We start from the raw sequence: 14,648 nt of genomic DNA on the forward strand, positions 1-14,648 counted from the left end.
CAGCTAGGTAGTTCTGTTTTCCAGGAAGATTATCTGAAGTCTTCTAGCCACTTCTTACAGCGTCCAGTGCTTATCCTTATCATGAGAGATTTCCAAAGTTGATTAGTGATCCGCCGTTTACACGCTGTGTGTGTTTGTCCGGTTTCCAGCCACTGTCTGGTGTCCTTCCTCGCAGGTGTGTCTTCCTGCCTGACCAGGGAGCCTTCTTTGTCAACTACGTGATCGCTTCCGCCTTCGTCGGCAACGGGATGGAGCTGCTGCGCCTGCCCGGCCTCCTCCTCTACACCATACGCATGATCATGGCCAAGTCCACAGCAGAAAGGAAAAACATCAAGCAGGTATTTGAGTCCTGCCTTAGCAGGAGGAGATTAAATGACTGATCCTTACAAGAAACAGTGGGAGCCTCCATTACCTTCAACTGTCATCCCCTGTCATTTTTTTGGCCTTTGTTTTGCTCATCTGTGACAGGTTCATGTTGCCTTCATTTGCAGCACAGATAACAGGGAAGTATTTATTCAAGTCAGAGATGGTCAAAAATCAGAACCCAAGCTCTGAACTTCAGGTAGTATTCTTTTCATAGCTCCAAGTCAGTTTTATAATTTGGTTTTGTATGATAATTCTGATTTTGTCTTATATAGTCTAAACTTTTTTTTTTTTCAGATTCAGACCCATCGATAGTTAGTTTCTTCTGTCAGCCTGCAAGTGTGTAGAATTTAAACTGAACATACACCTAGCAAAATACATACTTTCTATACTCCCTTTTAAGTGGAGGACTTTCACTTCTAGATGATATGCTGTATTGCAACTTGAAATTCCAGGTGTTGCAATAGGAACTTAAGCCTGTATCCAGCTGCCCCTGTTCTTTTTCTTCTTTTTTTTTTTTTTCTTTTTTTATGGGTGGGCAAGTTCCATATTTAAAAAAAGAGGTTCTTCTAAATATTCACTTCTCTTCACTGTTGCATATTACCCCTTGCTCTGATTGAAATTATATATATTGATTTCCTCATCCCAAGAGGAAAAGTGGGAATACCAACCACGCCAAAGCTTTCGTATCTTGAGCTTTCCCCACTTTCAGAGACACCACAAGGAACAGTACAGATTCAATGGAATCTGCAATAAGGTGAAGGTTACAAGTTTGGCACAATTATTTTCTGCCTTGTGGTTTTCAGTTGCTTCTTGTAGATGAAAGCAAATTCCCAGCAGGATTACTCCAAGGCTATGAAAGAAGCAGCATACTTTCTGTAAGCATTATGTTTAAAAACCATAATACTTCATTTAATTGCATCATTTATGCCTCTTAGGGAAATAACTGACTTATAGGGAAGAAATAAGGGATGGTGTATTGTTGCTTTAGCAAGTCTATTCTTAACTCCTGACATTGATAGATGACATGCGAGTTTTGGGTGTTTTGTTTTTGTTCCTAGCAACAAGCATTTGAATATGAATTTGGAGCAATGTATGCCTGGATGTTGTGTGTCTTCACTGTCATCATGGCCTATAGCATTACCTGTCCCATCATTGTCCCGTTCGGTAAGTTTTCCAGTGAGCTGTGGACACTGTGGGAGGTTTAGAAGGCCTAGTTCTGCTTTTTTATGCCCCTGCAGGTGCTGGTAATCTTTAGGACTTTGAACTGAAGTTTTCTTCCTTTCCTGTAGAAAAACAGGGCAGAAGGTGGTGAATTACTTAGTTCTTGTACTGTCTTTAGGAGTTGAAAGTATATTTAATGTCTATTAGATGCCTATTTTATTTATCAAGTTTTAGTGTATTAGCCCTGGTGGTGTTTTTTTAATAGTGAAGTGTAGGAGTTCAGGTAGGTTTTGGGGATGAGGGGATTATTTTTATCTCTGGGTGCTTAAGGTCTGGCAGAAGCAAGCTGCAGAGGGTACCCTGCCTGGAGGTCCACCTTAAGCAGCCAAACTTGAGACATTTTGATCCCAAAATCCTTCAGGCAAATTTGAAATAATTTTTGCCCTAAAGTTTGACTGACCGCATGTGAAATGAAGCACAAAAATAAGTGTGGTGATCCAGTAGCAAGAGACTGGAAAACTCCCTGTCCTTTTCACTGCAGCAGCCCTTCTGCATTGCAAACCATTTCTCTAAAATTCCACATCCTGAATGAGAAAGGGGCTGTGGCCATCACTGTGCCATGGACAGCTGTATGCCCCATGGTCCTGACCCCAGGGGTGTGACCTAAGTGTGCTGGCTGCGTTGCTGGGAGGTGGTCTGGGGGAACACCATGGCTGCCCTGTGAACAGAAGAAGAAATGCTGCATACTCTGGGAGACTCGCTGGCTCCAGTTAACCAGGAATTCAGGGCACCTGGGTGGAGCACACCTGCCCTGTGGTGTAGATGGAGCTGCAGTCCTACAGGATCCTGAGCAGGTCTCCAGATCTTTGAGTCATAGATCTCCTTTTTCTAGGCTGTTTCTCTTACTCAGTTGGTTTATCTCTATCCCATATATAAAACTTCACGTTTTGCCTTAAGTTGTCTATATCTCTGGCTTTGCCTACTTTCTTTCTCCTGTACCAGCTGTTAACTCCTGGATGGATGGGCAAGAAACTTAGCAGTCTGTCTAAAAGTCATGGGCAGTTGTCCATCTTTAGTGACTGCGACACGATCTACACCTTATTTTACTGCAGCTTTCATTCCCAGAGATTCTGGACTGTCATAAGAGTTGTGTATAAAGAATCTTTTCAGCAGCTACATATATTTCCATTCTGGAAACCTGTTTATCAGGCATAAGTAATATTAAGTCACTTTATATAGTTGATGTTTTCCTTTTCTAATACAGAAGAGCTAGATACACCATGATTAGCTAAATTAGTTATTTTTCAGAACTGCTTTTAATCAACAACCTTCTTACTGGCAGAAAGTAGCCAGTTTTTTTGTAACAACATACTTGGTGTTTATTTACATTTCACCTTCCGTGCAGTTGTAAATATGTGAATGTGCTGCTGCACACCTGAGCTGTTGCAGTCCAACGTTGTCACAGAGTAACTAGCTTTTTGGGGGGATTAGAAATTACTTGAAATCCAGCCATGAATCTGTTGAAGGCTGAGGGGGAGGTGTTAAGCCACTGTTGGGCCTGTCTTCATTACCAGTACAGTAGTGGAGGAGTTACCAAGTCTTCCCTACAGGCTTGGCCTTGTGCCAGCCTTTCAGAAGGAGCCCTGGGTTCTCTCTGGGAGCATGAGTGGTGGTGCCACAGAAGTGTGTGGAGAGGTGGAGGGATGGGGAGATCTTGGGGATCTTGGGCTGGGGGATGCAACAACCTCAGGAGCCGGCTGCTGTTATACAGCTGTTGCCCATTCATATTTGAGCTGTACCCACCAATGGTAACCAGATTTTTCACTTGGTTAGTGTAGATCTCCTCACAGAATTGATACTTTGTATTAAGTCTCAGCTACCTCTCCTTGGCTCTCCCTTTTTTCCCTGCCAGGTTTGATATACATACTCCTGAAGCACATGGTTGACCGTTACAACCTTTACTATGCCTATCTCCCTGCCAAGCTGGAGAAGAAGATGCACTTTGCAGCTGTGAATCAGGCCCTCGCAGCTCCAATTCTCTGCCTTTTCTGGCTCTATTTTTTCTCATTTTTGCGGCTAGGTAAGTGTTACCTTTCTCTACCTCCTCCCAGCTCTCTTGCCAACTTGCCTAAATTGCATGTGAAGTTTCATAGGCTTCGTGGGCTTTTCTTTTTCCTTCCATAAGCGAGGAATCACAATGCTTGCCTGTGGCACTGAATTATACAACCTGTGCAGCTTACACAAGATACTCAGATGGAGGTGGCTGATATGTTAACTTAAAGCTGTTGGCATGGAGCTTCATATTTCTTCATTTTACAGGTGATCACATGCTCCCTGAATCTGTAGAGTTTGAGTTGGCCAGTTGGGCTATGGAGCGACAGTAAAAATCATGAAATAAAACAAATCTATTCAGAATTAGCTCTTTCTAGTAAGACATTCCCTGGCTTCACTACCTGTCTGTGTGTAGTCCGTGCATAAGTTTCATTTGCCTGGGTGAGTTGGCTGCTGCCTCTGTTGTACAGCTGTCATTTAGGAAACACTTAAAATGTTAAAATGTTGGCCAGTGCTACTAAGAGCTGTGTTGTACATCATCTTCAAACTTTTTACATGAAGGACTGCAGGGAGATGGTGACTGTCCTCTCCATATCGTAGTTTAGAACCTCATGTTTTGTTGTGTAACTGATTTTAAGACAAGGGATGTTCTGTATTTTGGAGATAGTTAGTGTTGGTAGCACTGGTTGTGGTGTGCTGACAGCTTTGACGTGAGAAAAGGTGGGCGAGAGCTTACGGGTTTTTATCCGTGATGTGGGAGGAAGCATTTGGTGTGGGAAAGGGGTGCTGGTGATGCTGGAAGGAGCTGAGCTTCCCTTCTTGGGAAGGAGGCCATTGCCCTCTTCTCTGCTTCCACCGCCCTGGTGACAAGTGGCTGTGCTCACACTGTGTTTTGCTAGTGTACCAATAGTAAAGAAAAAGACACCATTGGCAGACTGTCACCTACCTTCAGAGAAGGCTCCCTGTGGATGTCAGAGGTACTTGGAACGATTGCTTCAGGCTGTCCTTGGATTTGAGCACATGTCCCTCTGTGTTTGAGAGCTTGTTTTTCCCCTTGTCTTGAAGCTGTCTTTGCGACCAGGAAGACCAACAAATCGATGTCCTCTAAAACAACAGCAGAAATCCTAGAGCACGCTTTAGAAAAATCAACTCCAAACCCCAGCAGTTGATGTGCCTCTTCAATTGTTATGAGGGAAATTGTGGTGTAGTGAAAATTGAATCTTTATAATAGCATTTTCTGCGTCTGCATCTGTGGTAAAACCCTCGTTTGTCATGGCCAATACAGGCTGGATTACCATGCGTGGCTTGGCTGGTATAATTTACAGGATGTTGTTCAGTGAGTTGTCAGTGCACAGGTCAGTCTGACCAAGTGGTACAAGTCTGAGAGGTAGGAACCTGAGATTTTGATTTAATTGCCATTGATCTCATTGTTGCTTCTTGTGCCAAAGAGAAGGATGGAGGGGAATAGTGCTCCTCTTGTGTGTCTGTAAAATAAGTCAGTTTATGGTGTGTAAAGCTTGATAGCTTAGTTGTCCATTTGTATGTTTGTCTGGTTTGGATATTTCAGTCTGGTTGCAGAGTACAGTGATAATACTCCATTTTCTTACTCATTATATTAATGTGTGGCTGGAAAGACTTCTGTCATGGATCACGTATCACTTGACTGCATACTGAAGGTGATAGGCTGTACTAGTGCCATCTGTTTCCTCCTCAGTCACTGTCTTCTCCAGCTCTCCTTCCATCCACCCATCACACACCTGAAGCAGCACGGGGCCCCTCCCACTGGAGGAGATGAGGGTGCTCCCTGCAGTTCAGCCCCTGTCTCCCGGGGCAGTCGCTTCAGTCCCATGTTCTCTAGAGCTGTTGGCAGGGAGGAGTGGTGAGGACACAGTGCAGTGAAAACTGATCTTTGAGAAGTTTCTTGTGGCTCACACCATACGTTGGTTTTGGTGGAGATGTTCCTTCACCGATAACAAATACTGATGTAACCTACACTTGCAAAAGCACCTTCTTCAGAAAGACATACCCATAAGCAAGATTTTTCTCACTACCCTTTTTGGTTTGAATAATGACCTGTTCATGGGTTTTTTGGTTTTGTTTTTTTGCATGTGTGTGGCTTTTTTTCCCCCCTTGTGAACAGACCTGCACAGGGTGCTTACAAACTGCTAAAAAGTTAAACTTGTTTGTTCTGAGCCACTGCATGTGCTGAGATTACCACTAAAAGTATTTGAGGTTGGACATCGCCTTTTTTGACTAAAAAAGCTTGGAAACAACTAGGTTTTAAAAGCATTTGGTTGGTGGTTTTGTTTGGTTTTTTTTTTTTTTTTTTTCCCTACTATCCTATTCAAGTCATCTTTGCTGCAAAATGAGATTAATTTCTTCAGAATATTTCCCCAGTGGACCTGGATAATAAGTCAATATAATTGTTATAACTTTTTCCATACTAGAGGCTGTTACCATCTCCTTTCCTGGAGTATTCCCTCTCTCCCTGACCCACCTTTACTATTCAGCTTTGTTCATGTTTACTCACTTTCTTCTCTTGTTCCTTTTCCTTGGGTTCCTCCCATTTCTGTCCATAGTTTATCGTGGTGTCCTACACAGACACGGCAGCTCAAGTTGAAGGCTCAGTAGCACAAATTTATTTTGTATAGGTACTAAAGACTTTTTTTTTTTTCCCCCCCCCTTCCTATGTTACGTGATAGCATCACACTATTTGCTGCTTTCCAGCTTGTAATAATCAGTTATATTCTGGAGTGTTACAGCCTTGTGATCCCTTATATCTGTGTTTCATTTGTCCTTCCAAATTGTAGTTATTTACAATTTTCTACATACATACAATTTCATCTTACTGTTCATTTTTGGTCAGGGTTTTTTTTTCCTTGAAGGAGGGTGGGGCCATCTAATCTACCAAGATAATTTAAAAAAAATATTTTACTTTCCCTTTGGGTTGTGTGTAAGCCATCCAGTTTGGTGCCATCATCATATTTAACAAATGGACTCTATCTACTAAATTTCACAGATCATCAATGAAAGTGTTGAGGGAGAAGAACCACTCTGAGTCTTGTTTATCATTCAAGTATTGCAGCCTCCTTTAAGGAGGCTGGGAAAACAGCTTGTTCAGCAGTTTTACCAGTCAAGGAGCTTTGGGGGGAAAAAAAAAAAAGCTTCTGAAAATGGGGAAGGTAGAGGCTGGTTGATTTGTCTTCCTACTATGTATTTTTATATTGTATTCTCTGGATATTTTTCTAGGCTTCAAAGCACCTACAACCATGTTTACCTTCCTAGTTGTCAACGTCACAATTGTTATTTGCTTGGCTTATACTTGTTTTGGCTGTTTCAAGTACCTGAGCCCACTGAATTACAAGGTAAGTGATGGATACCTAAAAACCTTTCAGCACCTACCTATGTGCTTGACACAGCACCAGCTATTCCTGCTGGGTGGTTTGTGCCATCTCACTAGCAGGGTCTGTCCACAGAGAGTCTTGGCTAGGGCAGGCTGGTGGTAGAGGTGGGCTGCTTGGCACAGTGGAAAGTCTCTTGGCATTAGCAGGAGCTGGATTTGAGAGGAAAGAGCAGTATGGAAGAAGCATTCAAGAGGATTGGAGGATAAAGTACCAGTACTGCAGAGATATGTCTGTGCAGTTTTTTGAGCACATATGATCTCTGTACATGGTTTTGATGTACCAATGTGATATTGTCTCTCTTCCTTCCCCCACACGTTACTGGATACAGATAGAAGACACGCAAAGCGAAAGAGGAAACGACACAGACGTACCAACCATCCCAACATCTTCTGTAAGAAGTTAAGAGTTACTAATATTCTTTAAGTTTCCTAGAAAAACTTAATTTCTCATCCTGGTTATCAAAGACCTTGTGTAGGACACTTTAGTCTGAATGGACTATGGGAATTCCCATAGGCATGTGGGACTTCCCATAGGCACGTGGGACCACAGAGTTCTGCAGCTGGGCTCCTTGACTGTTCCCGGGTGGTGTACCAGAAGTACCTTTGGCTGTCTGTAGGAGTAGCTGAGACACACTCCTTCCAGCAGTTCTGTATGCTCTGTTCTGGGCCTCACACCAGTCAGATTCCCACATCTGGACAGCTGCCAATGCAGGCAGTTCCTGCTGCTTCATGACTTCAAAAGCTGTGACACGTATAGCAGGGTGACGTATAGCAGTGACCTGCCATGTCAATGAAAAGGATGTGGGACTGAGGTAGAAATAGAGGCCTTTGTGCCACAGTCTGCAAGCACAGGTGAGTGTTGCACCAGGAAGCCCACGTTAGGGTGCGAAAGGCCTTGGATGGTACGGTGAAGAATGGGAAACAGATGAAAGGAAGAGTGGCAAGGGGAAAATAATGAATGTTGAGGTAATTCACCCAGGATATACTTTGACTAGTAAAATCCTTAACACTTGTGATTCCAGATGTACGTCCCCCGAGTTCTGCATCCTGATTCCACAGAGAGGACGATGCTTGCCCAGAAGGAGCAGCAGTCGTATGGCAGCATGGACAACACTTGCTCACAGGCAGAAGGAACCCTAAGCTATTCTGCTGGAGCTGCAGTTACCGAGCAGGCATCGAGAGGTTCGCTTTGAATGCCAAGGACTAACACAAGGTGGAGCACTTGGTCCAGGTTTAGAACCAACTCCCCACCGCCACCTCCTAAGTATTCCATTTTATTTACATATTTCTGCCTACAGAAGAGGTACAGAAATAATTCATGGTGTGGTCTGCAGCTGTGATCGGAGATTAAAAAGCAGATGCCTTGGGACTGATTGTTCTCCAGGCTGTCTACACACGTGTTGAACACAGAGATGCTGATCCTCAGGGACTTCACTTATGCTATCTCATCACTTGTCTTATGATGATAACTTATGCTGCATATATGTAACTGGTCACCAAAGCAAATGCAGCTATTACAGCTGTCATTTATTTATTCAAAATAATTCTGCCTTTAGAAAAAAAACAAACCCTTTAGTATTTATGAACCTCTTGGGATGTGCTAAATCCTGAGGCAGTGTCACTTTTGATGCAAATGCTGTTTGCGTGGGTGCTGAGGATGGTGTGTGGGAGTCTCTCCTCTTGTCACCCAAAGTAGTCAGTATAGACTTGATTGTGTTACTTTTTTTCCTTAAAAATTGATGAGGGAGTTACTGTGCACTTGGGTACTAGAAGTATCAGAGCAAAAAGACTGGTGTGAAGAAGGGATTGATTTAAGTGATACTGTTTTTAATATATTTTTGGGGAACATGTAGGTTGATAGTTTCTGTTCACTATTTTTAAGGGCCTTCCACAATGAAAGTTTACCTGCCAACAATAAAGGGTGTAAATATTTTATCTTTCTTTTAATCTTGGGTCAAAATGACAGATCTCTGGATTTTCTCTATAGTGCCAGTTATATGAGCTGTAAAATACTAAGATTTTTAAATTATTGTAATAGGTACAAATTTATTCCAAAGTACATTGTGTCAAAGTGTAACTAATAATCATGAAGCAATAAACCACTGAGTTCAGAGAAATCTCAGGTTGTCTTGATGGATTTTTTTCTCTTGGTGTATCAAAACAGCTCTTTTGCTAGCTGCCTCACGCACTGTCAGTGTCGTGAGCTGCTCATAAGTGCATGGTCATGAGGCTCAGAATGACAGTGTGTCCCATGAGAGACTGGAGTACTTTTAAATTTCTCTGGGAGATGAATCTTGGTGACCTTTGCGTATAAGAAGGTTTTGGCCCTCCCAAGCCCTCTGTTTGCATCCTCATTGTTAAACTGTTACATCTTGACCTTGACCTTTTCTAGCATGTCTGTGAAGCAGCAGCATCTTGAGACTAGAGTAGAATTTGAGCCATTAAAATAAGTATGTGCAGATGTTCAGTGTCTTGCAGGACTGCCTCCAGCTTCTTAAGACCAGCACTCTGAATACTCAGCAAGAGACCTGCCCTACTGCAAGGAAGACCCTGCAGAGCCCTGATAACCCTGATGACAAGCCCATCCTGCTAGTTGAAGGTTCATATAATGCCTGGTTATTAAAAGGCAAGTGAGGAGCCTTGTCTAGTGGTGGGACATGGATTTGTGTCAGACTTCTAAATCCTGTCACTTCAGTGTTGCAGTTTAGTCAGGGGGGTTGCGTGTGTGTGTGTGGGAGTGTTTTGATTTTAGCAGTTGTGGTGTCACTAGAGGTGGTGTGTACACTGAATATTGTGGAGGTTTTTAGCACTCGTGGTATTACCAGAGGTGGTGTGTGTCCTGGATACAAACTGCCATTTAAAATTGGGATTCAAACCAAGACAAAAAAAAAAAAACAACTCAGATTCCACATTTTTTACTAGTCTCTGAGTTGCTCATAGAGAGGAGAGGACAGGAGGAGACGGAGCCTGTCGTGTTAATTGGATCAGAAGACTGTGATTGTTCTAACTCATTTCTAGCTGCAGTACCCTACCTCGCATGGGTGTCCTCAGAAGCAGCAGTCACTTGTGTAGAAGGTCTATGATTTCAGACATGCATCAGTTCAAAGACTGGGATCACCCATTAGTAAATTACCACAAGAGCTCCATGTGTAGCCACACACAAATGAATGGCTAGTTTATCAGCTTTGCTACATTCTGCTCGCTTCCTGAGTATCTTCTGGGTGTCTCTTTGAGAGCTGGAAGTAATTAGGAAATTGCACTGGCTGTAATTCATTCCTTCATGCTGGTGGATATATCTCTGAGAGGATAAAATTAGATCAGCAGGAGAAACTCCTTGCATTCCTTGCTGAGCCTTAGAGAAAAGCTGAGGGATGGAAGCCTCAGCAAATGTGGATCTTGGCTGCACTGTATTTGAAATTCATATTTAAAGCTATTGCACATTCTTTACTGTTCTTTTTATAAAACTTTTGGCAGGAAGCCTAAGCAAATGGCCCAGCTGGAGTTCCTGATTGTAGCTCCCAGAAGCCATATTTGTTGAGATCCAGTGCCTGCTGCTTGCCTCGCACTGCTCAGTTGGAACAGCTCCTCCCCCACCTGGCTCCTCCTGAGTCCTTTCTTGCGCTTCTGTGGAACACGGGTCCTGGACGGGTCTGGCACTTGAGCAGGAGTAAGGCCGACAGTGTGGTCTGTGGTGGGACCCTCCGTGACACAGCTGAGGGGGCGACCTCTGAAAAGTTGAGGAAGGGAGCTCCTTTGGTATTGCACAGCTCAGTACACTGCTGCAAAGACTCTGCTGTAGATGATTTCTTTTCTATAGTGAAGGAAGTGCTGTCATGGTACGCTGAGACTCCAGAAGCACTTGGCTTGCTTAGCTCTACCTCCGGGCCAGGCAGAGCTTATTCTGTATGTATGCCAAATCTGGTTCACCTCCAGCCCTATTACAACACGTCCTCAACACCCAAATGGTTGCAGTTTCTCACTTGCATCAGGTGCACACGGTCACACCTTGTTCTCCTTCGGGCTTTCCCTGGGACCTGAGGCAAAAGCGGATCTCTGCCGGCTTAGTTTTTAAATGTGTCAGTGTAGCACTAGACCATGTTTCTTTCTCTTTGCAGAAATTGAATTCCCAGCTCTGCTCACCCACAGATGATAGTGGCACAACTGACAGATTTCTCACGTATGATCTAGAGATAGCTCATTTATTAGTGCTTGGAAGCCTTTTGCTCTTATGCTTTTCAAGAAAGTAGACTTGTCCTAGAAGCTGCAGACCACAGTGTTGTTCTTCTGGCTCTTGGCAAAACTGAGGTGAGGCACAGGAAGGTGTGGGGGGAGGAGGGTTCTTCTTCTGTCACTAACACAAACCCAAGCCCATGGAGCATAAAGAAAACACACACACACAGACACTTTGTTGTCTCTGAACTGCAGCAACACAAGCAAATACACACTTACAGGTCCAAATGATGGCCACGGTCATACGTGTCTTATCTTCTTAAAGCGGTCTTGCAAATTCCTTCTGTGTCTAATCTAGACATAACTTCTGGAATGATTCTGCTTGTCACCTGTCTGTAACAGCTGTGAGTGCCTATTTCAGATATTTCAGAGGTATAGAAGTTGTTCGTTCTTTCTGAGGACAGCTGTCTGACAGATCAAAACAGAAAGGAAATGACCAAAAGCTGAGACACTGAAGACTGGGACATTATAACACAACATTCTTCTCTCTCATTTTTTGTTTCTTTTATGAACTCCTGGCTTTTTCTTCCTGTCCAACATCTTATTGTTTAGGCCGTAGCACCTCAGCTGCAACAAGTGCAATTTCCCTTTTTTTTTTTTTTTCTTTTTCTGTGCTCAAATGGAGAGCTCTCAAGTTGTCTTCACTTGTTCTTTGTCAGCAGTCCGTAAGCATTTGTTGCTTGGAGAGAAAGTGTATCAAGATCAGCTGTCTTTCACTGCATGTACCATAATTATGAACATGGCCCCTTGAATTAACTGGTGTAGTATATGAAGTTGCTTCTCCCTACTCAGTGTGCCTCCTTTACTCATCTCTTCCAACCAGGAGCCAACGATCTCCCTTGCACAGTGACTCTGGACTCCTGGTTGATGGCAAACATTGCTGCTTTCCTGCAGGAGGACTTGTTCCCTTCTGTAGCAGCTTATTTCTTGCTAATGTTCTCTGTGTTAAATAAGAATTTTGTTGACAAGCTAGATATTATTCCAGCTTCAGTTATGGGTGGAGTTCTCTTTTCACTAAAGTTCTGGTTTGGAAATGTCTACTGAGACCAAGTTTGTGTTCTTCAGCAGTCCAGAGCTTCATCCCATCTTAATATTTCCCCAAGATGTGATAGATACGTGACATATATGCCATAACACAGATATGATAGTGTCATTTTAGAGCCCTAAAACACTTTTGCCTTCCAGACTGTAAACTAATGATTATGTTTGGCTCTTGAAGTAACTTTTTCTGCGAAGTCACAGGATAGTGGTTGCAAGATCTGGGATCTCTGAACACCCTGTACTATGCTGGTGCACGATATTCAACTGGGAATGTGTGGGACTGTAAATAGCCAAGAAGAAGAGAGGGAAATTTTCCTATCTCTTTCTAGACTCAGTGGTTAATAAAGTGCTGGTTAATAGTTAATGGAGGCACTCTTCTCAAAAGTGATGTGTAAAATAGAGTTCCAGTATCTAATGTATGGTATGTCATAAAGCACTCCTAAATAAAACAGGAGCTGGAATTCCTTGCTGTCTCATACCATTACTGCTACATGGTTGTGAACCTCCCATTTTTATGGAGTGACACAGAAGGGTAAAAGCTTAGGATGGAAGTTAGTGACTGGTTTTGAAAAGTACCTGTCTGTTGTGCTTCTCAGATGTACCACATTTTTTTTTTTTTTTAATAAACAAGAAGAAAACTGAGAGCAGAGGGAATGTAAGATAGATAGATATATTTTTGTACACAGCTTGCTTCCTTCTGTATGAAAACCTTTCATGCATTTAGTGGCCTTTCAGATCAATTAACTTTATTCCATCCAGCTCTCCTGAAATGTAAAACACCAAGTTGCTGCTTTCAAGTGAAGATGTGCCACGTCAAAACTTATTTAGAATTCTAATTTTTTTGTTCCTAAGGCAAATTATCAAGTTGTTTTTGGTTTGTTTTTTTTTTTTCATCTATCTGCAGACAGAGAGAAATAAAACTAGCAGCTATCTCCACAGAGGAAAATCGAAAAGGAAGTGATTTAAAGAATTAAGTACCTTAATTTGGTTGTGGGCATTGAATTATTTATGATAGGCCTCTAGCATTAGAGAACGGAATAAGGTTTTCTTATTCTTTTATATCTGACATCTGCAACTTAAAGATTATTCCTAAAATAAGAAGAACTCATTCCCTTCTGAGACCAGAAATCAGAATCTGCTGGCAAGAAAAGGATGAAAATTGAGAAGTAAATCAGTTGTGCACCTTTAAGAGGAATCATTTAAGTAATTATTTCTGTTGTTTGGCTTCAAAAGGGAAAAGAAGTAGTGAAGTTAGGAAACTTTTATAATATCTGTGTTCTGCAGTGAGGAGTTCTACTCAATTTGTGTGGGATATTATTTAATCCCTCTTTGTCTCTGGGCTCTCTGAGACATTAAGAATGCCTTCTGATCACTGCAAAAATGAAAAAAAGTTCCACTGAGACAAAAATGCAGGGGCAGACCTTAGTCTCCTTGAGGCTGTACAAGAATTCCTAGAGCTAAAGAGAGAGAAATGTATTTACAAACAAAACCAGCCCAGCAATGAAGGCGTGGTCATAGAAGAGCTTAAGAACTGCTGGGAAATGAAGCTGCTCTTAGACTTGCCTCACTTTGGGGAAGCTGAAAGGTTAGCAGGTGCTCTCTGAGCCGAGATTAGAGCCTGTAAGGCTGTGATGGTCCCAGCGTGAGCAGGACTACTTGGGCTCAGCTGGAGCAGAGCTGCAGCCCAAGGTCATGAAATTGCACTGAGTGAGGGATGGCACAGTACCTCAGGGTATGACAAATCCATGTGCTCTTGTGCAACAGGCAGCTAGGAATGAAGCAACAGCAGGTGGATCGTGTTAGGAAGGAAGGAGGTAAGCCAGTATCAAAAGTTGCTTTTGCATTGGATGTGGAGCAGATAACCAGTGTGAGGCAAGCCAGGGACTGGGAGGAATTTCTGATCTGAGAGTGATGCTTCTCCTCTCACCTGCCTTTCAAAGCAGGCTGCAGCTGCTGCTTGGCCCTGGGGGCAGGAGGCCTTGGGGGGGACACCGGCCCCTCGCAGCTGCTGGGACAAGCGGGTAGGAGCAGTGAGCAGGGGGGTTCCCCTCCTTGCACCTCCTTGTGCTGCTCAAACAGTCACGAGCCAGACCTCGGGTACTGTGAACTTGGCCACGATGGTATCTTTGACTCAGTAGCTGGGCAGCAGAGCAAGGTTTTGTCCTCTCACATTTCTGTTCACCTTCTGTCTGTGCCGTACTCCCTCTGCCCTGATCATCTGCAGCAGTGCGAACCTTCACTGCCAATGGGGAACTATCTTCAGTATCTTCCACACATCACTGAAACCTCATTTATCATTCATCCCATCCTCAAAAGTGCAGGCATTCAGTCATTAAGCACGAGGACAGCGTGACCATCCTTAACACCTTCAAATCCAGCCAGGAAGGTATTTTGA

The 14,648-nt window shown here is 43.1% G+C and overlaps 1 protein-coding gene across 1 annotated transcript in view; it reads left to right on the plus strand.

The window, feature by feature from the left end:
* TMEM63A (transmembrane protein 63A) overlaps nucleotides 1–8,175 on the plus strand; it is a 27,430-nt gene extending 19,255 nt beyond the window's left edge. The window contains exons 17-22 of the mRNA XM_008945063.1: nucleotides 176–338; nucleotides 1,425–1,530; nucleotides 3,440–3,607; nucleotides 6,829–6,944; nucleotides 7,312–7,374; nucleotides 8,005–8,175. Of these exons, the coding sequence (XP_008943311.1) occupies nucleotides 176–338; nucleotides 1,425–1,530; nucleotides 3,440–3,607; nucleotides 6,829–6,944; nucleotides 7,312–7,374; nucleotides 8,005–8,175 (787 nt within the window). The remainder of the gene's footprint in view (nucleotides 1–175; nucleotides 339–1,424; nucleotides 1,531–3,439; nucleotides 3,608–6,828; nucleotides 6,945–7,311; nucleotides 7,375–8,004) is intronic.
* The last annotated feature ends 6,473 nt before the right edge of the window (nucleotides 8,176–14,648 follow it).

This window comes from Merops nubicus, unplaced genomic scaffold (assembly GCF_000691845.1).
Source record: "Merops nubicus isolate BGI_N331 unplaced genomic scaffold, ASM69184v1 scaffold3648, whole genome shotgun sequence".
NCBI classification, from domain to species: domain Eukaryota; kingdom Metazoa; phylum Chordata; class Aves; order Coraciiformes; family Meropidae; genus Merops; species Merops nubicus.